General features: G+C 46.4%; 1 protein-coding gene across 3 annotated transcripts in view; it reads right to left on the bottom strand.

The window, feature by feature from the left end:
* Nucleotides 1-16,436, bottom strand: part of LOC140455401 (complement C3-like) — a 95,258-nt gene extending 78,822 nt beyond the window's left edge. For all 3 annotated transcript variants that reach the window (XM_072550217.1, XM_072550218.1, XM_072550219.1), the window contains exons 1-6: nt 16,302-16,436; nt 9,302-9,503; nt 7,159-7,330; nt 5,635-5,705; nt 4,252-4,340; nt 875-957 (exon numbers count right to left, since the gene is read on the bottom strand). In XM_072550217.1, coding sequence (XP_072406318.1) covers nt 875-957; nt 4,252-4,340; nt 5,635-5,705; nt 7,159-7,330; nt 9,302-9,503; nt 16,302-16,366 — 682 coding nt within the window. In that variant the 5' untranslated portion in view covers nt 16,367-16,436. The remainder of the gene's footprint in view (nt 1-874; nt 958-4,251; nt 4,341-5,634; nt 5,706-7,158; nt 7,331-9,301; nt 9,504-16,301) is intronic.
* Nucleotides 16,437-16,944: the final 508 nt, after the last annotated feature.

Below are 16,944 nucleotides of genomic sequence, written 5' to 3'. Positions count from 1 at the left end.
TTGCAGCTCATTCAGAATCCCATTACAGCTCATTCAGAATCCCATTGCAGCTCATTCAGAATCCTATTGCAGCTCATTCAGAATCTCATTACAGCTCATTCAGAATCTCATTGCAGCTCATTCAGAATCCTATTGCAGCTCATTCAGAATCACATTGCAGCTCATTCAGAATCTTATTACAGCACATTCAGAATTACATTGCAGTTCATTCAGAATCCCATTACAGCTCTTTCCGAATCCCATTCTAGCTCATTCAGCATCTCATTGCAGCTCATTCAGAATCCCTTTATAGCTCATTCAGAATCCTATTATAGCTCATTCAGAATCCCATTCTAGCTCATTCAGAATCCTATTACAGCTCATTCAGAATCCCATTACAGCTCATTCAGAATCCCATTACAGCTCATTCAGAATCCCATTATAGCTCATTCAGAATCCCATTGCAGCTCATTCAGAATCCCATTACAGCTCATTCAGAATCCTAATGCAGTTCATTCTGAATCCTCATGTAACTCATTCAGAATCCCTGCATTTCATTTGGAATCCCTATGCATTTCATTCGGAATCTGCATCCAGCTCAGTCAGCATCCAAGTGCAGGAGATGCAGAATCCCAGTGCTGCTCATACAGTATCCTAGTGCACCTCAGTCAGAATCCTAGTTCAGCTCATTCAGAATCCTAGTGCAGTTCATTCAGAATCCTAGTGCAGCTCATTTATAGTCCTCGTGCAGTTTATTCACAAATCTCTGAGCAACACCTTCCAAATCCTCATGTAACTCATTCTGGATCCTAGTGCAGTTCAGTCAGAATCCCAGTCCAGCTCAATCAGTGTGCCACATTACTGAACACAGGTAAGAAATGAACTGCAAACTCACCGTAATTCTGAACTTGAAATGATATCGCACCTTCATTTTTAGAGCTCCCGTTAACTCTCGCCCGGATCTGATATCTTCCAGTCCTATGATTAAGTAAACACATTGCAGGATGGTGAAACTTGGTGAAAATAAGAGTGCACACTGATAAGTTGGGCCACATTCTGGAGATAGTCCTTTTTAAATGTGGTATTGCTTGATGTCAAACCATTTCCTGTGAGGCATCTCAAACGTTTTAATAGTTAAAGGCAACTTGTTTCTGTCCTGTCTAAATGTGGGCTCCAAAAGTATTCGAGCAACCTGACTGTGTTCCATGCATGTGTTTGGATATCAGTGCCAAGGCTGGCCTTTATTGCCCCTAATTGCCCTTCAGAAGGTGACATTCTTGAAATGACCGTGCCTCTGAAGAAGGGTCATTGGACGTGCACTGTTTTCTCTCCCCCTTGATCTGCCTGACCTGCTGAGTTTCTTCAGCAATTTCTGTTCTTGCTTCAGATAGAGCTATGAAGTGGCTTGGAGTGCCAGGTATAAAAGTCGGCAAGTCATAGTGCAACTCTATAAGACTTTGGTCAGGCCCCGTTTGGAGTATTGTCTGCCTGCTAGTTACCGTATGACAGGAAGGAATGATATGGAGACTTTGTAGAGAGTGCAGGACAGGTTTACCAGGGTGTGACCTGGATCGGAGTGTATTAACTATAAGGTAAGGATGGACTAACCTGGATTGTTTTTCCTACAGCATTGGAGGCTGAGGTATGACCTGGTAGAAGTATATAAAAAGTGGATAGGATGAATAGTTGGAGTTTTTTCCCAGGGCAATAATGTTAAATTTCATGGGGGGGGTGGGGGGGTGGGGTGTGGGGAACCATAGATTTAAAGTAAGAGAGAAAAAGTTTAAAGGAGATGTGTGAAGTACTCAGACAATAGTAAGGATGTGCTGGCAGGGGAGGAGATAGAAGCAGGTATGATAGTAAAGATGAAGAGGCACTTAGACAGACACATGAACAGACAGGGAACAGAGGGATATGGCTCATGTGCAGGCAGTTGGGATTAATTCAGATGAGCATCATGGAGGACATAGACTTGGTGGGCCGAAGGGCCTGACCCCGTTCTGTGCTCTATATTTCCATTCTGTACATTGACCTGCTCAGATATCACATTGAGCTCCTGGCATTCTCTGACGAGAGCTCACTTTCAAGACATGGACAGAATTGGGCACTGTCTGATGGTAGCCTTCACTCAAACCAAGCATCCACCCAAGTCCATGATATCCCCACTTGATCCATTGGGTGATATTTACCCTCAAAATTCCCACTGTGTACCAACTCAAGGCTGTGGGTCTGCTAACTCTTACTCAACTGCGACCACTTACGGAATTTTATCATGTCGAACCCAGGACCATTCAAATTCAACTTTCTGATTGATCTCATCCTCTCTGTTTGTGCACTGAAGGAGGCCATTTGGCCCATCGTGCATCTACTGACTGTGCATATATTGAGTTCTAGATGCACTGAGTGACAAAATATCTCCTGAAATCCTCTCTAAACCTTTGGTTCTTACCTGAAAACCATACCCACCTCCCCAATCAATTATATCTATGTCTCTCTTGAGCTTGTGTACCTCAGCCAGGTCCGCACTCAGCCTTCTCTGCTCTAAGGAAAACAATTCCATCCTCTTCATGGATGAACCATTGCAATCCAGGCAACATCTTCGTGAATATTCTCTGTCCCCTCTCCAGTGTAATTACATCCTCCTTCTGTGGTGACCAGAACTGAACACAATATCCCAGCTGTGGCTTAAATAACATCTTGTACAGCTCCAACTATTCCATTCTCTTATTCCCAGTGCCTTGCAGAGTTTCATCTTCAGACAATGCCCCAAGTCTCCTTTGAATTCCCCCCCCATTAATCCTGCCTCCACCCCATTCTTAGGTGGTGCATTCCTGTTCCCTAACCATTCATTGCATGAGGAACGTATTCCACACGCTGCCTTCGCTTTTTTCACCAATCGCTTTCAATCGGACCCTGCTGGTCCCGATTCTTCTGCCAATGCAGAAGATTTTCCCAATTGCCTCTGTCTATTGCCCTCATGATTTAAAAACACTTCACACACAAAAGAAATTCTCTTCTCAGCCGTTTCTTCTTGGACAGTTTCTGTTTCTCCGATCTACGTCACTGAATTTCCTGATCGCAGGATCTTGACTCATATCTATACCCTCCCAACTGCCTTCTCATTCTTCTTGAGTTGTGGTGCCTAAATTTGGGCAAAACACTCTATTTAACTCCCATGCTGCAAGCCTGTGGCAGGACTCTGACCATTCCATTTTGCTCTTCCCTCAGAAATACTCTGAGCTGAACAGACTGCAGGAGTTTGGTGGCTGCTGAGACTTAACCTTACATTGAATCCTTCAATAATTCTGGGAGGCATGATAGATGAATGCAGCTGTCAAGCAATACAGAAATATACAATGCCTTATAGAGTCATAAAGTCATACAGCGCAGCAACAGACTTTCGGTCCAACTAGTCCATTTCGACTATAATCCCAAACTAAACTAAACCTTCTAGATTAGATTTAGATTTACTTACAGTGTGGAAACAGGCCCTTTGGCCCAACAAGTCCACACCGACCCACCGAAGCGCAACCCACCCATACCCCTACATCTACCCCTTATCTAACGCTACGGACAATTTAGCATGGCCAATTCACCTGACCTGCACATCTTTGGACTGTGGGAGGAAACCGGAGCACCTGGAGGAAATCCACGCAGACACGGGGAGAACGTGCAAACTCCACACAGTCAGTCGCCTGAGTCGGGAATTGAACCCGGGTCTCTGGCGCTGTGAAGCAGCAGTGCTAACCACTGTGCCACAGTGCCGCCTACAAGCCTCTCCTATTCATGTACTTATCCAAATGCCTTTTAAACATTGTAACTGTACTCACATCTGCCACTTCCTCTGGAAGTCCATTAGGCACTTGAACCACTTTCTCTGTAAAAAGGTTGGCTCTCTTTTTAAATTCTCCGCTCAACAAATGCCCTCTATCCTTGAGATCTCCCATGCTAGGGAAAAGATGCCTACCATTTTCCTATAGCCTTCATTATTTCATAAACTTCTATCAGGTTGTCTCTCAACCTCCTACTCTCCAGAGGTCACAGCCTATCCAGCCTTCCTTTATAAGGCAAACCTTCCAAACCCAGTAACATCCAGGTAAATCTCCTTTGCACCCTCTCCAGCTTCATAATATCTTTCCCATAAGTGAGTGAAAAAAACTGGACACTCCAGAAGAGGCCTCGCCAAGGTCCTGGATAACCTCAACATGAAGTCCCAACATCCTATACTCAAAGGACTGAGCAATGAAGGCAAGAAGCACAATTTAGGCTTACATTTCAGACTGGATGCTGATTTCGCCACTATGCACTGAATCCAAGCTGTCTTGTTCATCCACACTTGCTAAAACATTACCCTGGGAGTCCTGAAGAAAAGACACACATCAGCCATTCATTGCAGTTGAAACAAACTTAAGCAAAGATCGCGTATTTTTGAGGGCAAATTCAGCTGCCAAGCTCCATGGTAAAATGATATTAATCATTACTATCAGCTTCATCTGTTTCAATAAATGAAGCTGATTCTAATTCTAAACTGCTCCTCAAATTACGATTCAAGGGTTTCTGTCCAATCTCTAGTGTCCAAATTGTCTACTCCCGTTCCTAATCTGAATGTGCATATGTCGCCATGCTATTTGTCATGGACTTTAATAGAGTGTGGAGGATCTTTACCGGAATAGCACTTGGAAATGAACAGATTCATATGAGAGACTGATGAAGCAAAGAGTAAGATGATCATGTAAATTTCTCCACAGAACCAGTCAGACTCTCTTTAACATGTCTAAGTGTATGTCACAGCGAGTGCAGGATTACCCCCGATCTAACAGGATCCATGGGAACAGGATTCATCATGACCAGATATTGGTACGTTTTTAGTAATTTGGACCTGAGGTATAGAATCCCTACGGCATGGAAGCAGACCATTCTCCATTGAGTTTACACTGATCCTCTCAAGAGCATTCCACCCAAACCCACCTACCCCTGAAACCCTGAATTTCCCTTGGCTAACCCACCTAGATAGCCCATCCCTGGACACTATGGGGTAGTTTAGCAAGGCCAATCCACCTACTGCACAGCTTTGGACGTGGGAGAAAACTGGAGCACCTGAAGGGAACCCACCCAGCCACAGGGAGAATCCACACAGACAGTTGCCTGAGAGTAGAATCAGACCTCGATCCCTGGTGCTGTGAGACAGCAGTGCTAAAGACTGAGCCACCGCTATGATAGGGAGGAAGAGCATTTGTTGGCAGATAGGCCATACTTAGATAAACTTACCCAAATATCTGCAGTGATTAGATTCCCTACAGTGTGGAAACAGGCCCTTCAGCCCAACCAGTCCACACCGACCCTCCAAAGAGTAACCCAGCCAGACCCATTTCCCTCTGACTAATGCACCTAGCACTATGGGTAATTTAACATGGTCAATTCACCTGACCTGCATATCCTTGGACTGTGGGGAGGAAACCAGAGCACCCGGAGGGGACCCACGCAGACACGGAGAGAACGTGCAAACTCCACACAGTCACCCGAGGCTGAAATTGAACCTGGGACCCTGGTGCTGTGAGGCAGCAGTGCTAACCACTAAGCCACCATGCCTCATGCAGTAAATGCTGGTAAAATATGGAACTATATCAAGAAAGAAAGTACAAAACCATCACTTACAGATACTTCTATTACAACCGTGGTGCTTATGGGATTCAACTCTTCATCAAGTGTAAAGACTTGGTATCGTACTGAAAAAAAACATGGTTTTCCAAGGTTACTAACTTCAAGTGGAATGGTTACAATCAATGGTGGAACCTTGAAATCCAATCCAAGAAGGTCCACACAGAAACAGCACAGCTCCCAAAGATGATCTAACATTTATTTCTTATCCTTCTGAAAATGTTGCTGTCATAAAGATACCAGTCTCACCTCTCTTGGATTTCCCAAGACTACACTTAGCCCCAGGCACAACAGAAATGGGAATCAAAATGCATCAACTCCATCGAAACAATAAGCCTTCCATTATTTCTTCTTGCAAACTGTTGAGACCCCCAAGGTCAAGTTATGGTTGCCTGTTGCCATCAAGTGAAACTAATGTCTAGACTCTATAGAATGACACAGTCCTGATGAAGGGCTTTTGCCCAAAACTTCGATTTTACTGCTCCGCTGCCTGAACTGCTGTGCTTTTCCAGCACCCACTCTAATCTAGACACAGTACAGAAGGAGACCACTTGGTCCATCATGCCGGTGCTGGCTCTTTGATAGGGCTATCCAAAGGGTCTCATTTGCCTAAATCTTTTCCTGTCAAGTATTAGATAGAAAAGGAAGTTACTCTTGATTCTGCTTTCATTGGGATTTCCAGCATTTCACAATCAAGGAAGCTGCAAAATAAGTGTCCATGGTGTCGGGGCCAAGGTACTTGCAGTGACAAAGGATTGGCTGACTGGCAGAAGGCAGAGAGTAGAGACAAAGGGTCTTTTTCAGGACAGCAACTGTTGACTATTGGAGTTCTGTACAGGTCTGTATTAGGACAGGACTAATCACATTATACATTAAAGATCTGGATGATCAGGGTATTGTTGCTAAATATGCAGGTGACACAAGGTTAGGTAGAGGGATAGGTAGTGTTGAGGAGGCAGACAGGCAAGAAGGGTTACACCCGAAACATTGACTCCTCCACCTCCTGATGCTGCCTGGCTTGCTGTCCTCTTCCAGCCTCCTGCCTGTCCGTTCAGAAGTACTGGGACAGGCTAAGAGAATAGGCAAAAAAGTGTCAGATGGAACGCAATGTGGAAAAGTGTGAGGTTATGCACTTTGGTAGGAAGAATAGAGGCGAAATAGAAAAAGGCTTCAGAAATCTGAAGTTCAATGGACTTGGGAGTCTTACACCAGGATTCTCTTAAGGTTAACACGCAGGTTCGTTTGCCCTCTCTGTGCCCAGTATTTCTCCCCAGTCTGCTCGATTATGTTTGCCACATATTTGAAACAACTCCCATGTATGACAGTGACACGTGACACATTCGGGCACGAATTTTCCTGCACTCTATCAGTGAAAGGTGTTGAGACTACATCAGTTGCCAATATGCCAACCGACAATGAATTGACCCAGAAGATGCCCTCTTGCTCACATAACTATTTTGTCCCTGTATGAAGCAAGCAAGCCAGGACGATAGGTCTGTTTGATCTGGAGCAATTGCTTACCAGTTTCGTGAGGTTTGTAGATGGGTTTGTCAGTTATAACATAAATGAAATAAGGTCGTGGTGCCAGTCGAATCCGTGTCTTTCGGGTCACTCTAAATGGGATTTCAGCCACCAGCACTGCATAATGTGTTTCATGGGTAATGTCCAAATGCCTGGTCTTTTCTGGAAGAACCTGGGAAATGAAAGTTTTGTGAGTTACTTTAGGGAATACTCACTCTCAACTGCACAATGTAACCATTCCCAACAACAAAGTGGTTAAGGATGTTCAAGATTTGGAGATGCCGGTGTTGGACTGAGGAGCAGGAGAGTCAACATTTGGAGCATAAGCCCTCTATCAGGAATGAGACTTGTGGGCCAAGGGGGCTGAGAGATAAATGGGAGGAGAGTGTCGGGCTGGGGATATGAGGCAGCTGGGAATGTGATAGGTAGGTGGAGGTGGGGGTGAAAGTGATAGGTGGGAGAGGAGGGTGGAGAGGATAGGTGGGAAGGAAGATGGATAAGTAGGGCAGGTCTTGAGGGTGATGCCGAGTTGGAAGGTTGGGATTGGGATAAAGTGGGAGGAGGGAAAATGGGGTAACTGGTGAAATCCATATTGATCCATTTAATCAATTTTAATGACAATCTATTTGACCGTGCAACTGGATAATGGATGAAAATAGTGACAGACACTGATAATATGATATAGCCTTACAAAACTCACAATTCATTTTCTTTCATTTGTTTCAACAGTTACGAGAGCAATTTGTTAATGAATCTGCTGGGAACTTTACAGTTCCCAGGGATGTTAAAAGTTAAGAGGAGAGTTTGCGCATCTAGGCTTGGGGTTCCTTGTATCTGATTAAGATTATGTGGTGATCTAACTGAGGCTATGAACATATTTCAAGGATTTGTCAGGGTAGACAGAAAGAGAGCAACTATTTCACCTGGTGGTGAGTGTCTAGGACAAAAGTCAGAACAGAAATTAAAAATTAAGGCTAGGCTGTTCAACGGTGATTTGTGGAAATATTTCTTCACACAAAGGTCAATGGAAATCTTCGCGGTGGGAAAACTCTGAGATACAATTACTCAGGATGGAATCACCGCATAGCAAAAAGGTGGATTGATTAGGAACAGCCAGCATGGAATTCTAAAGGAGAAGTTGACTCTCATTAACTTAATGGAGTACCTTGAAGAGATAATATCAAGGATATTTGAGTGTAGCGCTGTGGATGTGGTGTATGTGGATTTTTAGGTGGAGTTTGATACACTACCAACTGGCAGACTGGTGAGAATTATTACAGCTTGTGGAATAATATGAACAGGAGCAAAATGGATACAAAACAGTCTGATTGGCAGGAAACAGAAGTTTACAGGTAGAAGCTAACAGGCATTTTCTAGGCTGTAGTGGAGCACCCAGCATTCAGCACTGGGTCTCTTACTTTTACTGACTTTTATATATATATAGCGACCCTGATCTTGGGGTGGAGGGGCAGTTGCAAAGTTTGCTGATGATTCAAGCATTGTAAACTGTGAGAACTCCAGAAAGACAGAGACAGTTTGGTGGCATGAGCAGATAAATAGCGGAGGAAGTTTAAAGGGGGATGGTGCATTTTAGTTGGAAGAACACAGACAAACAAAGCAAAATATGATGCATAATTCTAAAGGGTATGCAGGAGCAGAGATATATATATATTGTGTATGTGTGTGTGTATAAAAATGGCAGGAGAGTTAATAAGTATACTGAGTTATTAATGAGGCAAGAACAAGGAGGTTATGTTGGGTTTCTGTAAGGCACATATTAGACCTCAGGTGAAGTATTCTGTGCAGTTGTTAGTGCCACACTGTAGGAAGAATGGGAACACATTGCAGAGAGTGCAGAAGAGGTTTATAAGCGTGTTTCCAGGGATGAGGAACTTCGGTGATGTGGATCCATTGAAGAGGTTGTGATGGCTCTCCCTGGAGGGACGAAGGCTAAGAAGAGATCTGACAGCTTTTCAGCATCATGAGTGGTCTGGATGGAGAAGGGAGGAAGACTGTATTGGAATGGGATTGAGAAGTGCAGCGGAGGCTTTGGTCTAATTGGATGATAGAATGCGTTCAAGGGGATGAATGGCCTCCTTGTTTTCTCACATTAGCGAACCAAAACCCTCAACAATTGAATTACCTGCATGTGGATAACTTTGGTGAAGTTGTTTGCCTGGTTCAGGTCTACCTGATGTCTCTGGGACAGTAGGACATCCTGCGATTCCCCTGATTGTCCCTCAAAGTAGACAGTGATGGCAACACTGGCGGGAGCCTTGAATACTTGAACGGTGATCGTCTCGTTCATGCCGATGTGAACCACTTTGGGAGCAGTGATCAAGTATCTAAGAAAGTCAACACAGCACACTGTTCAGGAAATCAGCACTTTCACATACCTGCCCAATCCCAGCTGGAGCCTGACCTATCTAACAGTATTTCAATCTTCCTGAATGATCTGTTCACCTCCTTTCAAGTAAGTAAATGGATGAGAAATTAAGCACCATCCTTATTTTCCCAATTAGTTGGATGTAACGCTTTCTGGCCCCATGCGTATCTTCACCCTCTAGCTCTCCATTGCTTTTCCACCTTCTACAAGACACAAGTCAGGAGTGTGATGGAATTCCCGCATGATTGGCACCTCATCCACAAGCATCCACTCCCTCCACCACCAACGCTCAGTTGCAGCAATGTGTATCATCTACAAGATGCATTGTAGAAATTCACCAATGCTCCTCAAACAGCACCTTCCCAACTGGCAATCAATTCCATCTAGAAGGACAAGGGCAGCAGATACATGACAACACCAGCCCCTGCAAGTTCCCCTCCAAGCCACTCATCATCCTGACTTGGAACAACAACGCTGTTCATTCACAGTCGCCGGGTCAAAATCCTGGAATCCCCTCCCTGAGGGCATTGTGGTCAACCCACAGCAGGCAGATTGTAACGTTTCAAGAAGGCAGCTCATCCTCACCCTCTCAAGGGGCAACTAGGGGCAGGGCAATAAATGTTGGGTCCAGCCGGCAACACCCATGCCCCATGAGTAAATAATAACAAAAAACACCCCACTTGCCTGGATGAATGCAGCTCCAACAACACTCAAGAAGCTTGACGCCATCCAGGGCAAAGCAGCCCGCTTGATCAGCCCACATTCACAAACATTCACCCCTTCCATAACTGGGGGTCAGTAGCAATAATGAGCATTATCTAGAACATGCACTGCGGCGACTCACCAAGGCTCCTTAGACAGCACCTTCAACTAGAAGGACAAGGGCAGTAGATACACGGGAACACCACCCCCAGCAAGTTCCCCTTTGAGCCACTCACTATCCTGGTTTGGAAATATATCGCCGTTCCTTCAATCTGCTTAAGCCATGTGGATCTCAAAACCTCGACTCAACGGACTTCATTCTCAGCGAGGAACTGAGCTCTTTTATGCAACTCAACCAATAAAGGACACGGTGATGCTCCATAGGTATTATAAAACCGTCCCTTCATGTGAGCAGGATAAAATGGTCAAGAAAATAACCCCTGATTTACTGTCACAGAAAATCCAGCATCACAGCTTTTTTTTTAATTAGTTCTGTCAAAAGAAGCTTTTCTGTTTGGCTTACGCACATTAACCTCTTGGACGAAGAATTGACAACCTGTAACAACTGGGAGTTAAGTAATGGGTCAAAGTTATGAAACTGTCCCGTGTGGGATGGGGCCTAGACCCCAGGCTTGAGCAATTCAAGATGGCAGCTTATCACCACCACCTCCGGGATGGGCTGTTATTAGGCCTGGGGTTTAGATCAGAGTGGGTGCTGGAAAAGCACAGCATGTCAGGCAGCATCTGGAGAAGCAGGAAAGTCAAAGTTTCGGGCAAAAGCCCTTCATCAGGAATAGAGGCAGGGAGCCTCCAGAGTGGAGAGATAAATGGGGGGGGGGGGGGGGGTGGGGCTGGGGAGAAAGTAGCAAAGAGTACAATAGGTGGATGGGGGTGGGGATGGGGGTGATAGGTCAGGGAGGAAGGTGGAGCGGATCGGTGGGAAGGGAGATTGGCAGGTAGGAAGAGCTTCAAGGCAGAGGAGATGACCTGGAGGTTGCAGTGAGCGAGAGAGAGACTCATTGAGATTCTTATTAAGGCTGGGCAATAAATATTGGCCCAGCCAGCAGCACAGTGTGCTGTGAACATGAACGACAATTCACTCTACCGTTGGTGCCTATTCAATAAGGGATGCGTAATCCACTCCCTAGACACTCACGAGTCCAATTGCTTGGAAAAGGGAAATCAATCCTGACAAAGGGCTTATGTCTGAAACCTTGATTCTCCTGCTCCTCAGATACTGCCTGACAGGCTGTGCTTTTCCAGCACCACACTCACAAAAACCAGTTAATGCGGAGCACTCTGTGATAAGGGCTGAAAATGTGTTGCTGGAAAAGCTCAGCAGGTCAGGCATCATCCAAGGAGCAGGAGAATCGACGTTTCGGGCATGAGCCCTTCTTTAGGAATGAGGAAAGTGTGTCCAGCAGGCTAAGATAAAAGGTAGGGAGGAGGGACTTAGGGGAGGGGCGTTGGAAATGCGATAGGTGGAAGGAGGTCAAGGTGAGGGTGATAGGCCAGAGTGGGGGTGGGGGCGGAGAGGTCAGGAAGAAGATTGCAGGTTAGGAAGGCGGTGCTGAGTTCAAGGGTTGGGACTGAGACAAGGTGGGGGGAGGAGAAATGAGGAAACTGAAGAAATCTGAGTTCATCTGTTGTGGTTGGAGGGTTCCTAGGCAGAAGATGAGGCACTAACCCTAGACTACACCTCCTTCCATCCTGCCCTAGTCTACACCTCGTCCCACTCTGCCCCCTGTAAAAACGCCATCCCATATTCCCAAATCCTTCATCTCCGCCGCATCTGCTCCCAGGAGAACCAGTTCCAATACCATACAACCCAGATGGCCTCCTTCTTCAAAGACCGCAATTTACCCCCAGGTGTGATCGACGATACTCTCCACCGCATCTCCTCCACTTCCCGCTCCTCCGCCCTTGAGCCCCGCCCCTCCAATCGCCACCAGGACAGAACCCCACTGGTCCTCACTTACCACCCCACCAACCTCCAGATACATCGTATCATCCTTCGTCATTTCCGCCACCTCCAAACGGACCCCAACACCAGGGATATATTTCCCTCCCTACCCCTATCAGCGTTCCAAAAAGACCACTCCCTCCGTGAGTCCGTTGTCAGGTCCACACCACCCCACCAACCCAACCTCCACTCCCGGCACCTTCCCCTGCAACCGCAAGAAATGCAAAACTTGCGCCCACACCTCCCCCCTTACTTCCCTCCAAGGCCCCAAGGGATCCTTCCATATCCACCACAAATTCACCAGCACCTCCACACACATCATTTACTGCATCCGCTGCACCCAATGTGGCCTTCTCTAAATTGGGGAGATAGGCCGCTTACTTGTGGAACGTTTCAGAGAACACCTCTGGGACACCCGGACCAACCAACCCAACCACCCCGTAGCCCAAAACTTCAACTCCCCCTCCCACTCCACCAAGGACATGCAGGTCCTTGGACTCCTCCATCGCCAGACCCGACGGCTGGAGGAAGAACGCCTCATCTTCCACCTAGGAACCCTCCAACCAAAAGGGATGAACTCAGATTTCTCCAGTTTCCTCATTTCCCCTCCCCCCACCTTGTCTCAGTCAAATCCCTCGAACTCAGCACCGCCTTCCTAACCTGCAATCTTCTTCCTGACCTCTCTGCCCCCACCCCCACTCCGGCCTATCATCCTCACCTTGACCTCCTTCCACCTATCGCATTTCCAACGCCCCTCCCCCAAGTCCCTCCTCCCTACCTTTTATCTTAGCCTGCTGGACACACTTTCCTCACTCCTGAAGAAGGGCTCATGCCCGAAACGTCAATTCTCCTGCTCCTTGGATGCTGCCTGACCTGCTGAGCTTTTCAAGCAACACATTTTCAGCTCTGATCTCCAGCATCTGCAGTCCTCACTTTCTCTAATCTGTGATAAGGACCATGTAATCTGCTTTTGCGCCTATTTGCAGGGTGCGTATTGGCTAAGAGTTCAGCTTCAGAATGCTATCTTTAATATCCATCTTTAAGGGCAGCAGTTATGGTCATGCTGTTCCTTAAAAGATCTGGAGTGTGCTCATCAATCCCTCGGCACTGCACCTCATCCAATCACGTTTCGTGTCATTGGAAATGAATGGATGCAGAAGCACTTTGTTTTCTTGAGTCTGTGATCTGAACCACAGCGCTATGGGTAGGGCAAGGGGGCAGATCCCAGAGCTGCACAGTCAGAATGGGCACTGAACCTGATACTGTTGGCAATAAGGTGGCACGGTGGCTCAGTGGTTAGCACTGCTGCCTCACAGTGCCAGGCACTCGGATTTGATTCCCACCTCGGGCGACTGTCTGTGGAGTTCGCACATCCTCCCCGTGTCTGCGTGGGTTTCCTCCGGGTGCTCCGTTTTCCTCCCATAGTCCAAATGATGTACAGGTCAAGTGAATTGGCCATGTGAAATTGCCCATAGTGTCAAGTACACTAGGGTCATGGCACTCATCCACAGATTCTATCAACAAACACATTGACCTGGACCCAATATACCGACCACTGCAGCAGACAGCTGGAACTGACAATCGGAAGCGGCAGAGACAAACCACTATAAATGCCAGAGGAAAGATCACAGAAGCGCTTCACAGGAGGCTCCCAAGCACTGAGGATGTCACCTAGACAGGGGACGAAACGTCTGCAACACAAATTCCCAGCTCGGCGAACAGAACCACAACAACGAGCACCCGAGCTACAAATCTTCTCGCAAACTTTGAGTTCAAGTACATTAGTCAGGGGCAAATGTAGGGGAATGGGTCTGGGTGGGTTACTCTCCGGAGGGTTGGTATGGACCTGTTGGGCTGAAGGGCCTGTTTCCACTCTGTAGGGAATCTATAATAAAAATAATAAAGCTGATTAATGCTCCTCGGCCAACCAAACCTCCCCCCCCACCCCCACCCCCGCCCTGGAGTCTGAGCAGCTTTGGCAACATACAGTTTCATGTGGGTGTTGTAATCTGGAATCATGGATTATGATGGTAGAGGGTCCAATGCTGTTAAAATTCTCTCACCGGATGTGGGTCCGTCTGGTGGTGTCAGTGTTTATTGCCCTTGAGAAGGTGGTGGTCAGCTGCCTTCTTAAATCGCTGCTGTATGTTGACCCACAACACCATTAGGGAGGGAATTCCAGGAATAACGAAGGAACAGCGATATATTTTCACATCAGGAAGGTGAGTGGTGTCTCCATGTATCGGCTCCCCTTGTCATAGAGTTGTGGAGTCATACAGTGCAGAAACAGATCCTTCAGTCCAAATCGTCCATGCCGACCAGATATCCAAATCTAATCTAATCCCATTGGACAGCACTTAGCCCATATCCCTCCAAACCCTTCCTATTCATATACCCATCCAGATGCCTTGTAAATATTACAATTGTACCAGCCTCCACCACTTCCTCTGGCAGCTCATTCCATACACACATCAACCTCTGCGTGAAAAAGTTGCCCCTTAAGTCCCTTTTATATCTTTCCCCTCTCACCCTAAACCTATGCCCTCTAGTTCTGGACTCCCCCACCCCAGGGAATTTACCCTGTCCATGCCCGTCATAATTTTATAAACTTCTATAAGGTCACCCCTCAGCCTCCGACGGTCCAGGGAAAACAGCACCGGCCTGTTCAGCCTCTCCCTGTAGCTCAAACCCTCCAACCCTGGCAACATCCTTGCAAATATTTTCTGAACCCTTTCAAGCTTCACAACATCTTTCCGATAGGAAGGAGACCAGAGGGTAGAGGTGATGGTTTTAGAAGGTGCTGTAAGAAGAGCCTTGTGAAGTTCTCCAGTGCATCTGAGTGTCAGTGGTGGAGGGAATGAATGAAAGCAGCCAGCCAGGAATCACTCACATATTCAAGCTGCTGCTTGATGCTGGAAGGACTTACCTCTCAATGGTCTTTAGCCATGTCATGAACACGACCTCCCTGGCTATCAAATCCCGAGTGGGACGTGAACCCAGAATTTCTGTCTCACAGGTAGTGATGATACCATTCATTGAAAGTCAGAAGCTACCATAAGACACGTATGAAGATGCAAAACATATTTGCAAGGGTGATACCGCAACTGAGGCTTTACACCTTTACGAAATATTGAATGGGCTGGAGCATTTTTCTCTCAAAAAGTGAAGGTTGGAGGTAAGAGGAAAAAGATTTTAAGAAAACCGCGAGGGACAATTTTTTACACAGAGAGTTTGTGTGTGGAATGAACTTCCTGAGAAAGTGGTGGATGCAGGTACAATCACAATGTTTAAAAGATATTTGGATAAGTACATGAATAGGAAAGGTTTAGATGGATATGGGCCAGGAGCAGGCAGGTGGGACTAATTCAGTTTGGGATTATGGTGGGCATGGACTGGTTGGACCAAAGGCTGTGTTTCTGTGATGTCTGACTCTATAACTTTAATCAGGGTCTTTCAGATATGAAAAGGCCTGATGAGGCAAAAAGTGGAGAAAGTGGCTCTAGTTTTGAGGGAACGGAGTTAGGGACTGTAAATATAATATAGAGGCAAGTCAATTCAATAAAGGAAATCAGGGGAAGCCTCTCTAGTGGCACTAGTTAGGTGATTGTTTCCAACCAGCACAGATATGGCGGGCCGAAGGGCCTATTTCTGCGCTGCAGGTCTCTGTAATTGGCTGCCACACATTGAGATGGAAGCCTTTTCGAGAAAGCTGTATAAATAGAGGAGGTGGGAAGGGATGGATGGATACATTTATCGGGTGAAGAGGACAGGAGCAGACACGTATGGAGCATTAACGGCATACTATATCAGTTGGGCTGAATGGCCTGTTTATCTCCTGCACATTCTGTGCAATTCTCTGCATCCCACCTCTGTGTTTTTCCCCTAAGACTCAGAGCGTCAGCATTAACGGAAATTTGAACGTCATAATGTTTTTTTTTTCCCCAGTCCACACTAACTCATTCCACAAGGTCGCATCTTGAATGTTCAATAAAACTCTTTGCCCTTCGCCTTGGTGCTAACTAAACTGCGAGGTTGTCAGACATTACTGTACAGCGGCTTTGCTCAGTTCAAGTCGTGAAAGTCGATACTTACGAGATCTTTTGTTCAGTGAGAGGCAGGAAGGAGCAGGCAACGAGCAATATCCCCAGCAGCTCCATAACTGCACAAGTGCCCAGTCCAACAGTATCGAAGATCAGAGCAGACTGTGGGCTTTTAGTGGATCAATATTGACAATGCATTATTCATTAACCGTACACCAGTCTGAAGTTTTGCTGTTCAATGTCTCTTTGACTATACTGCTGCTGAATCTCCGGGAGGCTTGAGATCTCAACAACCTGCAAAATTCTTCGGATTGGAATTGTGTTCTGTTTTGGAAGACATCTTCCATTTATAAAACTGCTTTTTGAGTTAATTGGCCAGGCTAGCATTGGGAACCCCTGGTCTCTGGATAGTCAGAGGCTTTTTTTCCCCAAGGTCGAGAGGTTGACTGTAAGAGGGCACAAGTTCAAGGTGAGAGTTTCGAGAAAAATGCTTCACACAGAGGGTGTTGGCTAACTGGAAGGTACTGTCAGTGGAGCTGCTGGAAACAGGCAGCTTAGCAACGTTTAAGGTGTATCTTGCTAGCCACGTGAACAGGAGGAGATCAGACGGATAGAAACAGCATATGGGTCGTACAGTCATAGAGTTGTAAAGCACTGGAAACAGACCCTTCGGTCCAAACCAGTCCAAAACCCCA

Source organism: Chiloscyllium punctatum, chromosome 30 (assembly GCF_047496795.1).
Source record: "Chiloscyllium punctatum isolate Juve2018m chromosome 30, sChiPun1.3, whole genome shotgun sequence".
Classification (NCBI taxonomy): Eukaryota; Metazoa; Chordata; class Chondrichthyes; order Orectolobiformes; family Hemiscylliidae; genus Chiloscyllium; species Chiloscyllium punctatum.
The sequence above is the reverse complement of the archived record's forward strand: the minus strand, read 5'-3'. Positions and strand labels throughout refer to the sequence as shown.